At 43.2% G+C, this 19972-nt stretch overlaps 1 protein-coding gene across 5 annotated transcripts in view; it reads left to right on the top strand.

The window, feature by feature from the left end:
* CACNA2D3 (calcium voltage-gated channel auxiliary subunit alpha2delta 3) overlaps nucleotides 1–19972 on the top strand; it is a 928576-nt gene that overhangs the window by 744622 nt on the left and 163982 nt on the right. For all 5 annotated transcript variants that reach the window (XR_643716.2, XR_643717.2, XM_003894282.2 and 2 more), the window contains 5 exons: nucleotides 156–253; nucleotides 2641–2734; nucleotides 6019–6114; nucleotides 11619–11740; nucleotides 15420–15500. Coding sequence is in view for 3 of the 5 variants with exons in the window: in XM_003894282.2 (XP_003894331.1) it covers nucleotides 156–253; nucleotides 2641–2734; nucleotides 6019–6114; nucleotides 11619–11740; nucleotides 15420–15500 (491 nt within the window). In the remaining 2 variants the exon portion in view is untranslated. The remainder of the gene's footprint in view (nucleotides 1–155; nucleotides 254–2640; nucleotides 2735–6018; nucleotides 6115–11618; nucleotides 11741–15419; nucleotides 15501–19972) is intronic.

Genomic DNA, 19972 nt, shown 5'->3' with positions numbered 1-19972 from the left:
TTAAACCATCCCTCCTTGACTATGGCATCCTTCATTGCCCTCTTTGATTCTGCATGGTTTGTGCTCCCTTGCCCAGTTTTCCTGGTTCCAAGGCAAAGGAAGCAGATGCTGTAAATATTGACATGCTCTTCTTTTGGGCCATGTCATGTTCTTAGGTCCTACTGCAACACTGACCTACACCCTGAGCACCGCCATCTGTCTCAGTTGGAAGCGATTAAGCTCTACCTCAAAGGCAAAGAACCTCTGCTCCAGTGTGAGTATGCCTTCAAAAGTGTGTCGTGTTTTCAGGGGTAATGGTGGGGAATGAACTCAAAACTATTTTTTGGCCTCAGTTTTTAAGGGAAGCTTTGCTTTGGCAGAGATTATCAGTCACATGAAATCCAATCAAATATCTCTTCCTGTAGGAACAGGAGAAAGAATGTGGATTTTGGAAAATTGCACAGAATCCCCAATCCTGGTTTAACTATTTGCACTGGGCTTTGTCCCCTTCTGAACCATTTAGTCAAGCAACTGAATAGGATGGAAATGTTAGAACTGGAAGGGACTGTAAATATTTCCTCATCTCCCTTATTTTGCAAATGAGAAACCAAGGCTGGAGGTAGGTTGTGTTTCATTCAAGGCTGTATCTAGGTCTCCTGGTTCTCCCAAGAATGGGGTCACGACAGGGTCACATAGCCTCTCAGTGTGGTACATGCTGAGTGTCCTACCTACCAAGCATCCCCTTCTAGGGGAGCTCAGTGAGTAAGAAATCTCTCAGCTGGTGCAAAAGAGACAGGAAGAGCAGCAGCAGCCCGGGATGCCCCTCAAAAGCAGGAGCAGACCCTATACTCTCACAGGATAACTCTAGTAGCTACAGTTTGGGCAGGGTGAGAGCCACCAAAACTGATCATGATATCTGCCCCCACCTCTAAACAAGCATTATGTATTCAATGACATGAAAAGTGCTTTACATACGTAATCCTATGAGAGGTTTAAGGAGATTATCCAACTACTAAACGACATCTCCATAGAATGGATTTACTTTTCGGGATATGCGCTGGTGGCGAAAGGATCAGATGGATATCCTACAAGCCCAATATGTCATTGTCTTTGACTTTTTAAGGACATATTTAAAAAACAAAAGTATAGAGACAATATAAATAATACATTTGTAGTCACCATCCAACTTTACGCAGTCTTAATATTTTACCATACTTACTCCAGGTGCTTTTTAAGGAATGAGACATTACAGATAAGGTTGAAGTCCCTGGGTCCTTGCTCAGCCTCATTTCCCTCCCAAAGAGAATGACCTTCTGTATTTGTTCATTAGTCTCAATAATTTAATGCTATTCCTACATATGTAGGTATCTATAAACAATATGTAGCATCAATTTTATTTTAAAATATATATTAAACCTTATATGTATGGTATATTATATGAATTACTATATATAATACATACAATATGTGCATAAATATATATGTACTACAACTTATATTTTCACCCATTATATTTTTGAAATTTGTGTTGATCATTTAGCTTTAATGCATTTATTTGCATTACTATATGGAATTCCACTACATAACTTAATATATTCATTGTCTTACTGATGATAAGTTGTTTCTAGCTTTTGCTTTTCAGCAAAGCTCTTTTTTTTTTTGCTCCTAGTCAAGGTGAGGACTGGCCTGTCTCATGTGATAATTAGTTGTCCTCCTCTGCAGAGTGATTTGAGAGTTCTAGGATGCCTCTCCTAGACTTATCATATGCTCCCATTCCTTGGCCTCTTCCACAGAGCTCTACCAAGAGTCCCTTTGGATGGGAACAGACATTCTCCTTTAAAATGAAACGATTCTTGGCCGGGCGCATTGGCTCATGCCTATAATCCCACTTTGGGAGGCCGATTCAGGCAGATCATTTGAGGTCAGGATTTGAGACTAATCTGGCCAACATGGTAAAACCCCATCTCTACTACAAATACAAAAATTAGCCAGGTGGTAGTGGCCTGTGCCTGTAATCCCAGCTACTTGGGAGGCTGAGGTAGGAGACTGGCTTGAGCCTGGGAGGCGGAGGTTGTGGTGAGCCGACATCGTACTACTCCACTCCAGTCTGGGCGACAGAGTGAGAACCTGTCTCAAAAAAATAAGCAAATAAATAAAAATAAAATGAAACAGTTCTTAAATAGAAGGAATCACAAAATAAGAATCCCAGTGGTTATTAAGCTATGGTATCTCTTTCCCATGTGACAACAGGCTGAGAATTTCAGGGTGCTCAATAATTTCAGTTTTAGGAGAGGACAGAGATGGGATGATGACAGCCAAGTGTTCAAGGAGTACTGGCCTGTGGCCTCCAAATCTGGGACTCAGCCTGCTGGTCCATGGCAGGAAGCACACAATGGGGTGAGAAAGCAGGAAACGGAAGTGTGAGACACCCAAGCCTCTCAGTTGACTACCTTCTTGCCCAAATGCTTTGGAGGCTCCTGTGTTGCAGGCATACCGGGTGTCAGAACTGTTTCGTATTTTCAACTGGTGGAAACTTAACTCATAAAGCAACACGCCTCATGAGAAAGTAGCCTGCAGACACTGCACAATGAGCCCATGAGTGCCTCTCATGCCCCTCTTCCAGCCCTGCCAAAGCATCCTCTTGTCTGTCCCTCCCAACAGGTGATAAAGAATTGATCCAAGAAGTCCTTTTTGATGCCGTGGTGAGTGCCCCCATTGAAGCATATTGGACCAGCCTGGCCCTCAACAAATCTGAGTAAGTGGTTGCACGTGTCCTCCTTTCATGGCCATTTCCTCACCAACACTCCGAAATATGGTTATGGTTTAAAGAACTAAACTGTTTTAGGAGCCTGGTGTTAAAGTTCTTTAATTTTCCCCCAAGCTCCAAACCACAAGAGCTAGAGCAGATTAGCGGCTCGGGCTTGGATGGCAAGCTCCTGGCTTTGACATATAATTTGTTTGAGTTTTAACGTTACATGAAATTTGGTACGCTGAGGTAGGGTGACACTTCCGAGAGAGAGGGAGGCAGAAGGGAACTTCGTTTCCTGCCTCGCCACAGCTCTCTCTACTTTGCAGTTCTTGAGGGAGCTTGGGATCTGGGCCAGGTTAGGTTGTGAGTGGGACGGAGAAGTGAGAGCTTGATTTCATAGGGTGTCAGATATAACCCTGTGGTTTTATTTCTGAAGTGGAGGGTGGAGGGGCTGCGGGCAAGGCCGTGGTAGTTGATATCAAAGACTAGGATGAGAACTGCTTTAGTAGCTTATTATTATCTCTTCACTATTCTTAATTTAAGTAGAGTATTAAAGATTAAAAAGAAAAGGAAGAACCATTCCTTTTCTCTTATATCTTCTTTTCTCTTATATCTTCATGTGTTCATGATTCATTTCTCTCCACTTTCTTGTTCTTCCTTTGTTCGTTCCCTCCTTTTATCTTCCCTTCCATCCTGTTTCTCTTCATTTTTCGATTCAGTATTTCATTCCCTCATTGTATCTTCCCTTCCATCCTGACATTCATTCTGTTTTCATTTTCATTCATTCACTCATCAAGTCTTGACTGTGTATCTGTTATGTGCCAGACTCTGACCGAGGTGTTGGAGAAATGGAGAGAAACCACACAGATAGAGCTCTTAACATCATGGCACCTGTGGTATATAGTGTGCTGTATTATTAAGAATCATAACTGCTTTGAAGGAAAAGTAAAGACACATAAAGTGTAACAGATCTAAAGTGGAGGAGGAAGATGGGAACTAGTTCAAGGTTCAGGCAGCATTCTAGGAACAGCACATACAAAGGCCCTGAGATGAGAAAGTATTTGACACATTGGCAGAATTTAAAGAAGGTGGACACAGCTGACATATAGAGGATAGACTGGAAGATGTCAGAGGATGAGGCTGCAGAGGGGCCGCATGGCTCAGGACCTTGAGAGTCAGGTTAAGGATTCTGGATTTTATACTCAGAGCATTGGAAGATCACTGAAGGATATTAAGAAGGGGAAGGAAATGATCAGATTTGCATTTTACAAAAAGATCTCTCTATTGCTGTGTGGAGAACAGAGGGTAATGGGGTGAGAACAATAGTAAAGGTTCCTACAGTTTTCCCAGGGATTTGTGACTTGGACCAGGGCAGTGGGCACAGAGAGAAGAGGTCCACTTGTGGCTTGCTTCAGAGGTAAGGTCCCTAGGACTTGATGATGGGTTTGTCATGTGAGGGCAGGGAGGTTGAGCCATCAAAGATCATTCCCAGGTTTATATCATGAGCTATTGGACAGATGGTGCTATTTGCTAACACAAGAGACACTGGGGGAGGATCAGGTTTAGGGCTGGGCATGGCCAGTCTCTCTTCTAGACATCATGAGCTTAAAATGGCTGAAAGTGTCCCAAATGGAGATGTCAGGTATGCTGTTTAATATGCAAAACTGGAGCCCCAGAGAGACTGCCATTTTCATTATTAGGGGTGTCTTTGGACTGCTTGCCTTCATGGCATAGATCTTATTTCCTGGGAAGCTGGCAAATAATTGAGCCCATCCTGGGGTTTCTTTCTCTAGTGAACCTTGAAGTGTTTCTTTTCAGCTCTCATGAAACTCAAAATCTTGAGCAAAGGTTGCTGATTCATTCCTAACACATACTAAAGATTTCCAAAATGGTAACTTGCTTTGTAGTCCACATCTGTAACTGATTGGACAGCCTGGCTTTCCAATTTGGTGTAGGCTACAAGCAGAAATGCATAGTGTTGGTTTTTATTCAGCCCTTAAATACTTAAAGGTAGCATCCACCACTTTGACTTTCATCAAAGATCAAGTAACCGAATGACCTTACTTTGAAGATAATGTGGAGAATGCTTTGGATCAAATTGCTAGTAGCATTTAGGACAGAGAAACAGGCTCAAGAATTGGTGTTCTCTTCATACATTTATTTTAGGATAAAATTATGTGTTTGTGGGCCGGGCGCAGTGGCTCACGCCTATAATCCCAGTACTTTGGGAGGCCAAGGTGGGCAGATCATGAGGTCAGGAGATCGAGACCATCCTGGCTAACACGGTGAAACCCCGTCTGTAGTAAAAATACAAAAAATTCGCCTGGTGTGGTGGCGGGTGCCTGTAGTCCCAGCTACTCGGGAGGCTGAGGCAGGAGAATGGCATGAACCCAGGAGGCGGAGGTTGCAGTGAGCTGAGATCGTGCCATTGTACTCCAGCCTGGGTGACAGAGCCAGACTTTGTCTCAAGAAAAAAAAAAAAAAAAAAAGAAAATTATGTGTTTGTGGAGAAAGGCCATTTGCTTTTTGCACAGGAGAAATATGCCTTGCAAATCTCCTAAAGAACACACTCAAGCATATAAAATTTGCCTTGGAAGTTGAAACAAAATGATATTTAGTGAATTTTTATATTAGTTTTCCTTACCAAGGCCCTTCTTAGAGTTCCTATGTGTAGCCTCCTACAGGGCTATTGGAAGAAGCCATTTCTTTACACATCTCTTTGGGGTTGGTGGTGAGAACAAGGCCTGTGATCTGGTAGAAGTGATAAGCGGGTGCCCCCACAACTGTGTGGATGTCAAAACCAGTTCCAACCACGTGGAATTCCAGGCTGTGGAATGCTGCAAACTTGGTACCGTGGCTCAGTTGCTTTAATGACAGATTCCACAAATGATCTCAAGACCAAGAATAAACTTGGTAGCATTAATGCAAAAAGCTAGTCCTAAGCCCTAATCCTTCCCATTCTTAGCCTGATCTCTTTGAACTTGCACCCAGAACCTTGAAATAAAGATGTGTGTATGGTTGGAAGTAGATTTTTTCCACATGCTGCTTTTGTTGGCAGGAAGTTCTTCATTTTTCTTGCCAATATTACTGTGAAAACTTTTGTTAGGGATACAAGTTGGCAATCTGTGCTTTTGTGTGTGTGTGTGTGTGTGTGTGTGTTTCTATAACTTCTTTTAAAGTTCAAGTTTCAAAACTACTATTTGGTAAAACATTCTGTGAGTCTTAAAATGCAATGCATTATCTGCTTACTGCCTAGAGGCCTTCCTCTGATGTCCGCTGTTCTGTTTCAGGAATTCTGACAAGGGCGTGGAGGTTGCCTTCCTCGGCACTCGCACGGGCCTCTCCAGAATCAACCTGTTTGTCGGAGCTGAGCAACTCACCAATCAGTGAGTAGGAGGGATCCTCTACAGGGGCCCAGGGAGCTCCTGAAATGGAACATTCAAAGGGAAGCTTATTTCATTTCTGGATTCCACTACTGGTAGAAACATCATTTAGGCCACTCCAGGCCTATTGAGATTTTTCTTCTCTGTTCTACCGTGGGGGCCCCAGCATGTGCTTTCACCTGCCTGTTAGCCCTTCCACCACCCTTTGTTCCTCACGCTTGTTGTTGGCTTCTGTCCACTGTCCTGGAGTCCTCTCCCGCCCTGATGAGTCATTTCAGAACTCTGGGAGGTGGTATGGCTGCTAGGGGAGCCGCCAGAGGGAGGAAACACTCATCTTGTAACAAATGGCTTCAGGGTATTCAGCTGTTCTGCAGCTATGCTGAGGAATTCCTCCTGCCTGTACAAAAATCAGTGTTCCAAGTCCTGTTTGTTTGTTTATATTTTACTAATAAACCTCTGTGCCTCTGTGCTTAGCCTGAGGGGCTGCAGAGCTCCACACCCAGGAGTGGGCCCTCTGGGGACACTGGGGTTTGACAGTGTCTCCTTGGACTTCCAAAGAGACCTGGATGGATGGTGGGCAGAGAGTTTCCGGGTCTAGTACCCAGATGCTCAGCCCATGTATCTTCAGAGAGCCACAGGCCCTTAACGCATCAAACTGGTGTTTCACCAGTGCTAGTAGGTAGACGGTGAAGTCTTTCCTGAGTCTGTTAATAAGTTTTTTCAATTTATTTTCTCTGAAACAAGAGAGATTGTTAAGACATGGACAAATGGGTCCCAAGATTCAGAAAGTTTGAGAGTGGTTTGCAAGTGTACGTGTGAGTGCAGAGGTTACCACAGAACATTATACCCCCAACCTTCAGGGTACCTGGAGGTGAATAACCAAGCCAGAGGGTAGCTGCCAATTTGAGAGGGGTTGGCTCATCAGGGGTCCAAGGAGGCGGTGATTCCTTGGAACTTGACAGTGCTGTTTGCATCTGCTAAATGAGGCCCTGACACCCACCATATAACCTTACAAAACCAAGTCTGGTAAATGACGGATCAATCGATGTTTAGATATTTTGAGAGACTGGCTTTGAATTCTGTTCCAGGACTTTGACCTTCTTGATACTCACATTTGTCATCTATGAAGTTTGATTATAGTTGCAACTTGATTTTTAAAGCCTTTTTTAAGCATTTTACCACCCCCGCTCCAATTGCTTTTCCAGAGGGCAAGTTCCTGGCAAGGGCTAGAGGTGCTGAGATACACGTTACCTTCTCCTGTTAGGATCCAGATAGGCAAGAGGAGACAAGGGAATTCTTTTTCTAATACTCAATGAGAAAGTCTGCTGCTGGTATTGAGACTGAAACAAGCAAAGCTGCAAAACAGTAACAATAAAACATGACACCTTGCTGGTCTGATAACTGTGTTATTGTGACAGATTTAAAAGACAAAGGACCATGCTGGGAGGTATACCTGGCTTATCTCACTTGGGTGTCTTCATTCTGTCCACCTGAAAAGTGAGAGCAATGATCTCTTTTGGTTACTGTGAAGATCCAAAAAAATTATGGATGGGCTGGGCACAGTGGCTCATGCCTGTAATCCCAGAACTTTGGGAGGCCGAGACAGGCAGATCACTTGAGGTCAGGAGTTCAAGACCAGCCTGGCCAACATGGTAAAACCCTGTCTTTACTAAAAATACAAAAATTAGCCGGGCATGGTGGTGCACACCTGTCATCCCAGCTACTCGGGAGGCTGAAGTAGGAGAATCACTTGAACCCAGGAGGTGGAGGTTGTAGTGAGCTGAGATTGCACCACTGCACTCCAGCCTGGGCAACAGAGTGAGACTCTGTCTCAAAAATAATTTTTTTTTTATGGATGAAAAATTTCTTTGGGAAGCTAAAAATTCCTACAACTATGTGTTCTATTCTCTGTGGCATTACGTGACCCACAGAGTGGGTACTCATTAACAGTTTGGATGGATGAAATCTTCTGTCTTCAAGAAACTCCTGTCCTTGCTTCATATAGAGGCATCTTGAATCTATTGTCTTAAGATCTTACCTGCCTATCCCTTCCCATCAAATGGTATTTGTCAAGATTCAGCTATTTGGATACACTCTCTAAGTCAGGCTGAGAAAGTTTTTAGCATTTCTGACATTTGGTTTAGTTTTTGCTTTTGACTAGGGCATGAAAGGCAGAGCTTAAAGTATTGGGCAGAGAACTTGATAATATAAAGTTGCTACCCTGCAATTATCTCGTACTATCATCAGTCTCCTACACTGAGATTTCATCCTATACCCCTGCCACCTGCATTTGGAAGTTGGTCAATCATACTGAAACGTGGCTGTCACCCCCAAGAGTTATAATACATTCTGTGCCTTCAGTACAACCTCTCACATCACCATGCATATAGCATCCAGTGATGTTTGCCTTCATAGCATACAACCCTGAGTTTAGAGGGTGACCACTTTACCCCTGCCCTTTCAACCACTGAGAACAAAAGAAGCTCTGGCTTTAAGAATCCCATTTATTTGTTAGAGCCTGTATTCAGTGTCCATAACACTCTTTCACATATGGTGTTATGTAATTCTGATAGAACCCTGGTAAAGTGCAGCATTTTTATTGTTCCCATTTTGTAGATGAGTAAATGGGGGTCAGAGACTCAATTATTCACTCAAAGTCACCCAGTTCTTCCCAGAACCTAGACCAGCCTGACACACCACTGCAGTAGCTCCCAGTATCCAGGAGGAGACTTTCACCTTACCCAGAAGGATCTTTCTTCCTGAAGAACATTTTTGGGATTCTGTAAAATCAGGTCGCTCCTTCCCGTTTCCTCCAGAATCGCTGCCCAGTAGTTGGCAGAGGCTTCCAGGGTTTCCCGGCAACTCAGTCCTTTCACATTGACACCAGGGCTAATGGGGATCAAGTACTGCAGGCTCCTGCTGGCTGGCCTGGGTGCCAGCACTATCCCGGGCAGCAGGGCTCTGGCCACCCAGATGTTCAGCATTCCAGATCTATTGCCAGCCACCCACAAAGCCTGAATGTCACCATCTGAGGACCACTTCACACCTTCTAACCAAGCTACCATCTCATCTACTATGACTCTTGAAAAAGGCCCCCTGTGGCACCTTTAACCTGTGCTGCATAGACAGGGCACCTCTTAGCTGTAATGACCACTGAACAGACCTGCTGGGAGTGCGAACACCTTCTGATCAGCCGTGGCTGCACCTGTGTGTGGAAAGCAGCAATGTATCCTGCCATGGGCCAGGCAACAGAGGCTCTTCCTCACACCGTCCAAGTCAAGTTTATGAAGAATTTCATGTCTAGCGAAAGAAATGAAAAGGCTAAAATTTCAGTATTCCTGACGTCTGATGACTTTTAGATCAGGAAACATTATCACTGAATACAGCAGCCTAAGGAAGAGCTTGTCTACCAAGATGAGCCTGGAAGTCCTGACGTCCAGCATTCTAGGTAGCACAGGGGATCTCCGCACTTTCTTAATCTTGCATATGACTCCAAAGTTGGCCTTGGCCTTCTGAATGAGAGAAGAGTGCTTTTTTAAAAATTTTCTTTTAAACATTTTTAATTTCTGGAGAATCATCTTGTCAATAAGAGTCAAGACCAAATGCAAGCAGCTATGCTATGTCAGACCATTTTTGACCTACAATTACCAGTTCTAGGAGCACAAAATTTTATAGCAGTATTAACAAAGTAGAGCACTCATAAAGATGGCCATACAGACAAAGGAATTTAAAAGAATTGAGAAATTTTATTTTTGAAGATATAGGAAATTGTGTTTAATACTGGAGGAGCTCTTATCTGGATATGAGATTAAATTTATCTTGTGATCATTAAGCATATACCAAGCGCCTGCTGAGAGCCAGGCCCTGATAATATTGGGAAAAGGAAGGTCCCAGACCTTAGAAAGGAGTAAGGACATGCTAATACAAGTTATAGGGAGGTAGATTCCAGAGCTATCTAAGAACCTGGAGGGTGACCTCCAATGGCATGGGCCTCTTCTCTAAAAGTAGGCACTCCGTCTTTGGTGGAGGTGAAGGGAACACTGGTTAGACACACCCTGCAACTACAGAATGCTTTCCTGAACTGGGTGCCAAGTTCAGGAAACCAACCAGTTACAGCTTAGCATGAAAATTTCCCTCCATGGTCCTTTGCAATCCAAATCTACGCTGCAAACTGCTGGGTTGAAAGTGGTGCCATTTCTGCTTCAACTGATGGCCTGTTCCCTACCTAAACATTATCCCCTGATTGGTCTCCCTTCCGGAAAAATGTCTGCAGCAGACTGTGACCTAACCAGGCAGTCATTCCCCCACCGCCTGGGTTGCACTGTATCAGCTAAGATAAGGCACTTCAGGTCCTGGAGAGCACATGTGAATCTCTAGAGGGATGTCAGATCAATAATCATGCCTTGGGACTTGAGTATGCTTAAGGCTCTGTGAAGAGTGCACACATGTGAACAAATCTCCTGTCCTCAGAAATCTTAGGAGGTCTAGGGAGGGGATGTGATGATTGTGCAGGCCAAAAAATAAATAAAAGGCTATATGAAAGTTACTAAGAGTGTGGGGGCCCAGGGTGTGGCAACAGCTTGCATATGTCTCTGTGGATTCATGGGGTAGATGGTAGATGAGGCGCACTTTGAAAATGAGTGTGATTTTGAGAGGAAAAGATGGAAAGAAGAATGCACCTAGCCTTTCCGATAGACAAGCTCTCTGTGCAGAAGGCAGGGAGTCAGTAGAGGGCAGGGATGCACACAGGGAGGGGCATGAGCAGGCCTGTTTGTCCAGAGAGGAGGCAGGTGAGGGAAGGAGGGTGTAAAGATCTCAGTGTGGGCTCACATTTACTTCCTTTGCACTTTTTCTGAGAAGCATGGTTTACCTTCTTTACACTTGCTCTAAGAAGAATGAGATCTACTTAAGAAGTTGATTCTCGGCTGGGCGCGGTGGCTCAAGCCTGTAATCCCAGCACTTTGGGAGGCAGAGGTGGGCGGATCACGAGGTCAGGAGATGGAGACCATCCTGGCTAACACGGTGAAACCCCGTCTCTACTAAAAAATACAAAAAAGTTAGCCAGGCGAGGTGGTGGTCACCTGTAGTCCCAGCTACTCGGGAGGCTGAGGCAGGAGAATGGCGTGAACCCGGGAGGCGGAGCTTGCAGTGAGCCGAGATCATGCCACTGTACTCCAGCCTGGGCGACAGAGTAAGACTCCGTCTCAAAAAAAAAAAAAAAAAAAAAAAAAAAAAGTTGATTCTTCCAAGGGTATTAGTATATATGTTTCGGTTTTAAAGCCAGACAAAGCTTTACCCACTCAGAATCTGACTCCCAGAGCTCTGCAAGATATTTTTGAGTAATGTGGGTGCCCAGTGTTAAGTCAGGCCCCCTGCATACTGAGAAAGGCAAGTTGGGGTTCTAAAAGTGAACACTGGTTTTACGTGATGAAGGCTGTCGGGGTGCTCCAGGCCCACCTTTACTCTGCTGAGTGATGCACGTTCTTCTGATTCTTTTCCACTTCAAGGGACTTCCTGAAAGCAGGCGACAAGGAGAACATTTTTAACGCAGACCATTTCCCTCTCTGGTACCGAAGAGCCGCTGAGCAGATTCCAGGGAGCTTCGTCTACTCGATCCCGTTCAGCACTGGTGGGTGCCCTTGTTGGAGGCGGGCTCTGTCTGTCTAGTCCAGTGGGTCTGGGCATTGTGTGCAGGGTGTTGAGGAGCTGCCTGAATGCTGAAAGGAACCAAGTTCAACCCTCAGAGCCAGTGCTGAATATTGGGTCAGCCCTGAACCAGTGACCTGTTCCATAAGCCTAATAGCCTCAAAGAAAAGGAAGGTTTTTCCTTTACCAAATTACGTAAATGTATTTCAGAAAGGAGGGCTGATGTTTTGCACCCTATGGGATTTTAATACAAACTTGTCAGTCAATTTTTTTAAATGTTGTCATGGCCCCACTTAGAGAAAATTCGAGCATCCCTTGCCAGAACCTTCAGTGAGTCACATCCCTGTAGAGGTCCACTGTTCCCCATTTGTTTTTTGTTTTTGTTTTTGTTTTTGTTTTTATTTTTTATTATTATACTTTAAGTTCTAGGGTACATGTGCATAACATGCAGGTTTGTTACATATGTATACTTGTGCCATGTTGGTGTGCTGCACCCATCAACTCGTCATTTACATCAGGTATAACTCCCAATGCAATCCCTCCCCCCTCCCCCCTCCCCATGATAGGCCCCGGTGTGTGATGTTCCCCTTCCCGAGTCCAAGTGATCTCATTGTTCAGTTCCCACCTATGAGTGAGAACATGCGGTGTTTGGTTTTCTGTTCTTGTGATAGTTTGCTAAGAATGATGGTTTCTAGCTGCATCCATGTCCCTACAAAGGACACAAACTCATCCTTTTTTATGGCTGCATAGTGTTCCATGGTGTATATGTGCCACATTTTCTTAATCCAATCTGTCACTGATGGACATTTGGGTTGATTCCAAGTCTTTGCTATTGTGAATAGTGCCGCAATAAACATACGTGTGCATGTGTCTTTATAGCAGCATGATTTATAATCCTTTGGGTATATACCCAGTCATGGGATGGCTGGGTCATATGGTACATCTAGTTCTAGATCTTTGAGGAATCGCCATACTGTTTTCCATAATGGTTGAACTAGTTTACAATCCCACCAACAGTGTAAAAGTGTTCCTATTTCTCCACATCCTCTCCAGCACCTGTTTCCTGACTTTTTAATGATGGCCATTCTAACTGGTGTGAGATGGTATCTCATTGTGGTTTTGATTTGCATTTCTCTGATGGCCAGTGATGATGAGCATTTTTTCATGTGTCTGTTGGCTGTATGAATGTCTTCACTGTTCCCCATTTGAACTGAATTGATTTAAATTGATATGCCGGACTAAGGACTGACTTTGTATAACCATGTGCTCTCTTGACAGGAGCCTGCAGTCACCAATGAGAGGCATGTAGCTGATTGGTTTTTCAGTCCTAAGAGTTTATGATATAATAGTATAAAAAATTAAAGTTACCTGCCTCCAAAAAGAACTGAATGCTATCTTATTTCAACCAGTTTTAGAAGCAAAGCATACTGGAAATGCTTAAGTTTTCCTCATTTTTTTTTTTTCCTTGCCTCATGCATCTGGTATTTTGGGTGCTCACTCTATACTGCTTATTGCAGAAACTTGAGAGATGAATGAAACCTAGTTCTGTAAACTTGGGTTGCTCTGGAAAGTTCAGTCTGTAGTTATATTTTACATATATCAGTACCTTTCATATTAATCTTTTACAAATACTCCTAACTCAATCCTAAGGGAAGTTCTCCAGTGTTTGTGCCCAATCCCCCTCCCTAAGGCTTGGTGCTTTCTCATTTCCATGACTGAAAATGTTTTCAGAAAGGGTGCTTTTGAAATTTGTAGAAAACAAAGAGTGCTCATATAATTGGTTGAGTGGACTCATTAGGAAGACAGTCCCTCATCAATGGGCATATTTAAGGAGAGACTGAATATTATTGATTAGGTTCTTTGCTGGTTGGGATTTCAGACTACATTTATCTCTTAGATTCTTTTCAGGTCTAAGATTCTTTCGGTCTGTGTTCCTTTGCTAACAGACCTGTATGTATGCCTGCCTGTAGTTATGTGTGCTTTCTGAAATATAAATTTCCAGGTGTCTGAAGCTCTTTCTTTTTCTTTCTTTCTTTGTTTCTTTCTTTTTTTTCCTCACTCCCTCTTTCTTTCTTTCTGTCTGTCTCTCTGTCTTTCTGTCTTTTTTTGAGACAGAGTCTTGCTCTGTCACCCAGGTTGGCGTGCAGTGGCATGCTCTTGGCTCACTGCAACCTCTGCCTTCTGGGTTCAAGCAATTCTCCTGCTTCAGGCTCCTGAGTAGCTGGAATTACAGGCACCCATTACCATATACAACTAATTTTTGTATTTTTAGTAGAGATGGTTTTTCACCATGTTGGCCACACTGGTCTCTAACTGCTGACCTAAAGTGAGCCACCCTCCTGGGATTCCCAAAGTGCTAGGACCATACCTGGCCTAAAGCTCTTTCTTTATGCTTGTCTGCACCATACTTTATTGCTGAAAATATCAAGAGACAGTGAACTTTTTCATTCTGCTGCAGACCTATGAATAATAACATTGTCTTCTATCAAGCAATCTCTTAAGACTTCCTTTTTACAGTCCTCTAAAGAAAAAAATAGAACTTAGCTTGCTGTTCTTCTGATTCTGGAATCATCGAGTTAACTAAAGCTGTTGTTGGATTGGTTTTGGGTAACTGGGATTTTCACCAAACTTTCAATGTAATGGTATAATGAAGTGAGTTTTACCTTGTTCATGACAAAGTTACAGATGACGTAACATCTTAGGACATTTCATAATCCCCTTAGAGTCAGGGAAAATCTTAAAAATCACCAACTACAAGTCTCTGTGGTTGAGCTCTCTCCAATTTTGTCTACTATGTATTGAATACCTGTGCAAACTAGAAAAGAAACTGGTTTTTATTGCTGCTTAAACTTGGGCCAGGAGAAAATTTCTCATTGCTTTGGTCATAAGTGTATTCAAATTCAGGTTTGACTTTTCCCTGCTTCTCAATTCAATTGGATTTCATCCAACTCACATTCATTGAGCACCTTTTAGCAGGTGGGCATTGGACTAAATTATTAACTCCAGGCATTCAGAATTTGTGCTCAGTATCTTTTAATTCATGGATATTGGAACCATTGCTGGTAATTGAAAATCTCTTAATACTAATGCCATATTGTTGCCAGAGTAATAATAGTTTGGAGTGAAGATTATGCCCTAGCTCTATCACTGTTTAGAATAATTTTGCCCAGAAAAACTGGGCTCGAAATTCGAAATTACAGTTTTATAGATCAGTAAAGATTTAACCAATGAATCAGAGCTAAAGTCACCAACTCGTAAAATAATTTCAAAGCCCTCATACATCTCTTCATGGCTATATTTAGACAGGCAGTGTAAATATGACCACTGACACAAGTAAACACTGCAATTTGAAACCACAGATTACCAAAAAATGTGGTCCCTCGATGGTGGTCAATGGTTTTGATGTGAAGAGGCTGGATGTTCCCCAGTGCACTGGTGGTCATAACTCCGCTCGCTGGTTCCTTCAGCTGGGAGGACTCGCAGCACTGCACTCATGGCCTGGCAGCGTAGGCAGGACATCCACACCCCAGAAGACTCTGGGGCCTGGGACCGAGCCCCGGAACAATTTGCAGAATTGGTGACTGTGGACCGATATGATTACTCTCTTAACGTGTACACTGTAATTATCTTCATTTTTGTTGTGGTGTTTTTTCTTTTTACAGGACCAGTCAATAAAAGCAATGTGGTGACCGCGAGTACATCCATCCAGCTCCTGGATGAACGGAAATCTCCTGTGGTGGCAGGTAAATAATGGATTCAATCCATGAAGACAAAGTAAGCATGGTGTCCATTCATCTGGCCAGTGGGCTGCTTCTACGTAGCACGCTTATCCTCCAAAAAAGGTTTTCAAAGGAGAAAACAATTTTAAATTACTTCCTTCTCAGCTTGGTGTCATCTCCTTCAAACCAAGACTCTGACAGCTGGTGGTGGTTGATGTGAAAACAGAAAACTTTCCCAGGGTTTCTATCCTTAAACTGAGCCAGTAAGAAATTGTCAGTACGTGCCGAGGAGAATTTCTCGATGGTAGGTAGCATGTTCATTCAAAGTAAACTCCAGATCTCCAGCTTCTGTGTCATTAGGATGACAGTGGGCATACAAGGAAATTGCAGGTTTGTTTTAGGCAAACACAAACTGAAATGTGCCCTTCTCCAGAGAGACCGAGATTTTCATCCCCCTAATCCCCCTAGGGAATTAGAGTTAGCTGTATCTGCAGGTGCTGGGTTTGGGACCAGGGGAAAGCCAAAATATTACATGACTGAGAGTCTCAAATTGTCAAAGAAGTCCTGTTTCTGGCTTTTTCCATTTCTCTCACTTTTTAGGAGTGTCAGCAGTTGTCTGTGGATGGCCAGGGGCTTTCATTGGTGGCATTTGGCCTAAAGGGCTGGCAACTACCAAAAAGCCCTCTTTGAAGACAAATGCTGATACAAAAACAAGGCCTGAGGGTGTATCTGGCACATGGTTTATTCTGATCACTTTGGAGCCGTTGGTTGATGGGTGGATGATATGCTCCAAGCACCGTCCTGGTATTGTCTGGGTTTACTAAAGAGAGCGATTTTTGTTTTCCAGCAGTCTCCCTCAATAAGTTGTACTTTAGGATGACTTTGAACATCTACTTCTGTGTCTTCACATACTGAATATTTGTGGGAAGGAGTGCAAATGGAGCAGATGGAGGAGACCTGTTTGAAGTGGTTGTTCTTTGGCGAGGAAATACTACTTCCCCAACCCCCCACTTTATTTCTGACTTGGCCTATGTATAATTGTATTAGTAGGGTTGAAAGATCTGGGGATAGTTGCCCTGGTTATTCCTGAGTTACTGGGTATGGCAAGGATGACAGCCTTATGTATCTGACCTGTGGCTTGTCTTGAACTAAACAGACCTATTCTTAATCAGCCAGGAGATACGGGCTCTGAGGATTCACAGTTGCCGTCTTCAGATTTTGTCACTTAATGTCTCATGTTCCTTGAGGAAAGTGGGAGACAGGATCATTTAACTCAACAAGATTTATTTATGCTTAAAGGAGGTCAGACTTGCTTACCTCCAGGCTGGTCCAGCGAGCTAATTCTGAAGGCATGTTATCTCCCGGGAGCTGAGGCCACATGCAGCAGCTGTCAAAGACATGGTCTGGCTAGAATATCTGGTCGTCTGTTTGCAATTTCTTTTTAAAGCCCTTTCTTTGGGTTTCTAGTTTAGTCATCATGAAGGATGAGCCCTAAGGTCACTGTGCCTGTACCAGCCACCTCTGTCCAAGTTTACAAACTATGCTCACATGTTTCCAAATGCCTTACATTTCATAAATGCCTATTTGGCTGAGTATGGGTGAAACGTGGTCTGAGCCTGAACACCGTGTATCCAGTCTAGAGAAGAAAGCGCACTTTCCAAATGCTATGCCAGTCTATTGTCGAGTTTCATCGCCGGCCGTAGACCACAGGCAGGTCACGAGACACAGTTTGGTCCACCCTGAGTGGGTGGAGAAGGCACCCTCCTATTTACTGCTTATCTGTGTATGCCACATGGTCCCCATTTTCAGAAGACAATTACAGAGCAAGGCCAAGAAGCAAGGTCATTTAAAGAACTGTATTTAGTCCTTACCTTTTAGAATTGGTGATTATTAAGCTTTTTCAAACTTTGTCTGATAGACATAAGATAAAACAGAATTGCTTGGTTTTGATGTTGAAGCCTGCTGTGGATGCATTCCCACGAAGGCAGTGACCTCAAGAAGACCTCTCTGTCTCCAAAAACAGAGTGGCCTCTTCAGCACCCCCGCCCCAAGTTTTCCTGACCCTGACTCAACCATCATGTCACAAAGTTACCAAAGTTAGGTTTGGTAACTTTCCTCTGTGTATTTTCCTCAAATTAAGTAGACACTGTTTACCACTCTAAAATTAAAAAGGCCATTTTAATTGGGGAAGAAGCCTTGTTTTGGCAGATGAAGATGAATATGTGAGCAAGCTTTTCTCCCATCAATGTGTCCCAACAGCAGATGGGAGACAGCCGACTTGCAGGAATGTTAGGTTTCAATGAAATCCTTGTGTTAAAGTGGAACTCCTCTGAAAGAAGAGGTGTACAACTATGCAAATAATTATCGAGGACTCCTTGGAAAGGCCAGCCTCACTCCCAGGCCTGACCTGGTCATCTCATGTTCATTGGCTGTGTATGTCTGGGGTAGAAAGAGGTTTTTTTGTTTTGTTTTCTTGTTTTTTTTGTTTCATTCTCTTCTTTCTTTTTCTGTGTTTTCTTTTTTAAACAAAAACATTTAGATACTCATCTGTCAATGACACCTTTGAAGAAAGGCCAGTCAGACTGGGCAAGATTCCATTTGTACGCCAGCCTTGGTGCATAAACGGGCCCCATCCATCTTCCCGGCCTATGACATTGCTTACAGTCCTTCTCTTGAGAAGCCTGCCAACTCTCCAGCTGCCACCAGAGCGCTGCATTTTCTTAATTGCTTTCCCACTGCACAGGAAGAAGTGGTGGGACTCTCCCTTTGGCCTACCAAGTCTCGTCCTAGCCCTGGAACCTTCTGTTGTGTCAGGTCCCTCATCCATTATATTATTGTGACTGGAAATGCAGATCTTGGACTGTAAGGTCCACACAGTTTATCACTCACTCTACAACTTGCAAAATGTGCGGTCTTGGGTCTCTAAAAGTCTATCTAAAATAGGCTTGGGATTATTACCTCCCCTGCCTTCCCCTGTGTCAATTCAGGGATAAAATGAGGAAACAAACAAGAAAATTATTGGATAAGAAAGAAGAATAAAAATGCTAGAATTTAGGCTAACCCGTTTTTATCTGAAAGTTGGTGGCATATTCATTCATTCGATGAATAAATATTTCCTGAGCCCCTGCTTTTGCCAGGCACTCTAGCTATAAAGAAATAATAACCAGTGTCTTAGTCCATTTTGTTTTGTTATATACCACAGAATGAGTAATTTTTTTAATTTAATTTTTAAGTTCACGGGTACATGCACAGGTTTGTTACATAGGCAAACTGTGTTATGGGGGCTTGTTGTACAGATTATTTTATTGCACAGCTGTTAAGCCTAGTACCCATTAGTTATTTTTCCCGATCCACTCCCTCCTCCCACCCTCCACCCTCCATTTGGCCCTAGTGTGTGTTGTTCCCCTCTCTGTGTACGTGTGTTCTCATCATTTAGCTCCCACTTATGGGTGAGAACATGCAGCAGTTGGTTTTCTGTTCCTGCATTAGTTTGCTAAGGATAATGGCCTGCAGTTCTATCCAAGTTGCCGCAAAGGACATGATCTCATTCTTTTTTATGGCTGTGTAGTATTCCATGGTATATATGTACCACATTTTCTTTACCCACTCTATCATTGATGGGCATTTAGGCTGATTCCATGTCTTTGCTGTTGTGAATAGTGCTGCAGTGAACATACACATGGAGGTGTCTTTATGATAGAAAGATTTACATTCCTTCGGGTATATACCCAGTAATGGGATTGCTGAGTGGGATGGTAGTTCTGTTTCCAGCTCTTTAAGGAATCGCAACACTGTTTTCTACAATGGCTGAACTAATTTACACTCCCACCAACAGTGTATAAGCATTCCTTTTTCTCTACAACTTCACCAGCATCTGTTATTTTTTGACTTTTTAGTAATAACCATTCTGAGTGGTGTGAGATGGTATCTCATTGTGGTTTTGATTTGCATTTCTCTAATGATCAGTGATACTGAGCTTTTTTTCATATGCTTGTGAGCCACGTGTATCTTCTGAGAAGTGTCTATTCATGTCCTTTGCCCACTTTTTAATGGGGCTATTTGTTTTTTTCTTGTAAGTTTGTTTAAGTTCCTTATAGATACTGGACATTAGACATTTGTCAGATGCTTAGTTTGCAAAAATTTTCTCCCACAGAATGGGTAATTTATACAGAAAAGAAATTTATTTCTTATAGCTTTGGAGGCTGCGAACCCCAAGATCCAGGTGTCCACATCTGACAAGAGCCTTTGTGCTGTGTCATCTTATGGCAGAGGGTGGAAGGTAGAAAGCGAAGACAGCACACACAACAGAGGAGAAAGGACAAAACCTATTTTGCCTTAACTTATTGTTGACTTGAGTTTTATAAACTACGCTGCTCGTGGTAGTGATTCTTTACTTTGTTCTCCCTAGAGAGACCCAGCCCACTAGTCCAACAGTCATAGGCACTGCATCTACCATATCAGGGTAGAAATGACCTGGTAAGAAGAAATGCAGGGAG

Source organism: Papio anubis, chromosome 2 (genome assembly GCF_008728515.1).
Source record: "Papio anubis isolate 15944 chromosome 2, Panubis1.0, whole genome shotgun sequence".
In the NCBI taxonomy this organism is placed as follows: domain Eukaryota; kingdom Metazoa; phylum Chordata; class Mammalia; order Primates; family Cercopithecidae; genus Papio; species Papio anubis.
This window is presented reverse-complemented; position numbering and strand designations above follow the sequence as displayed.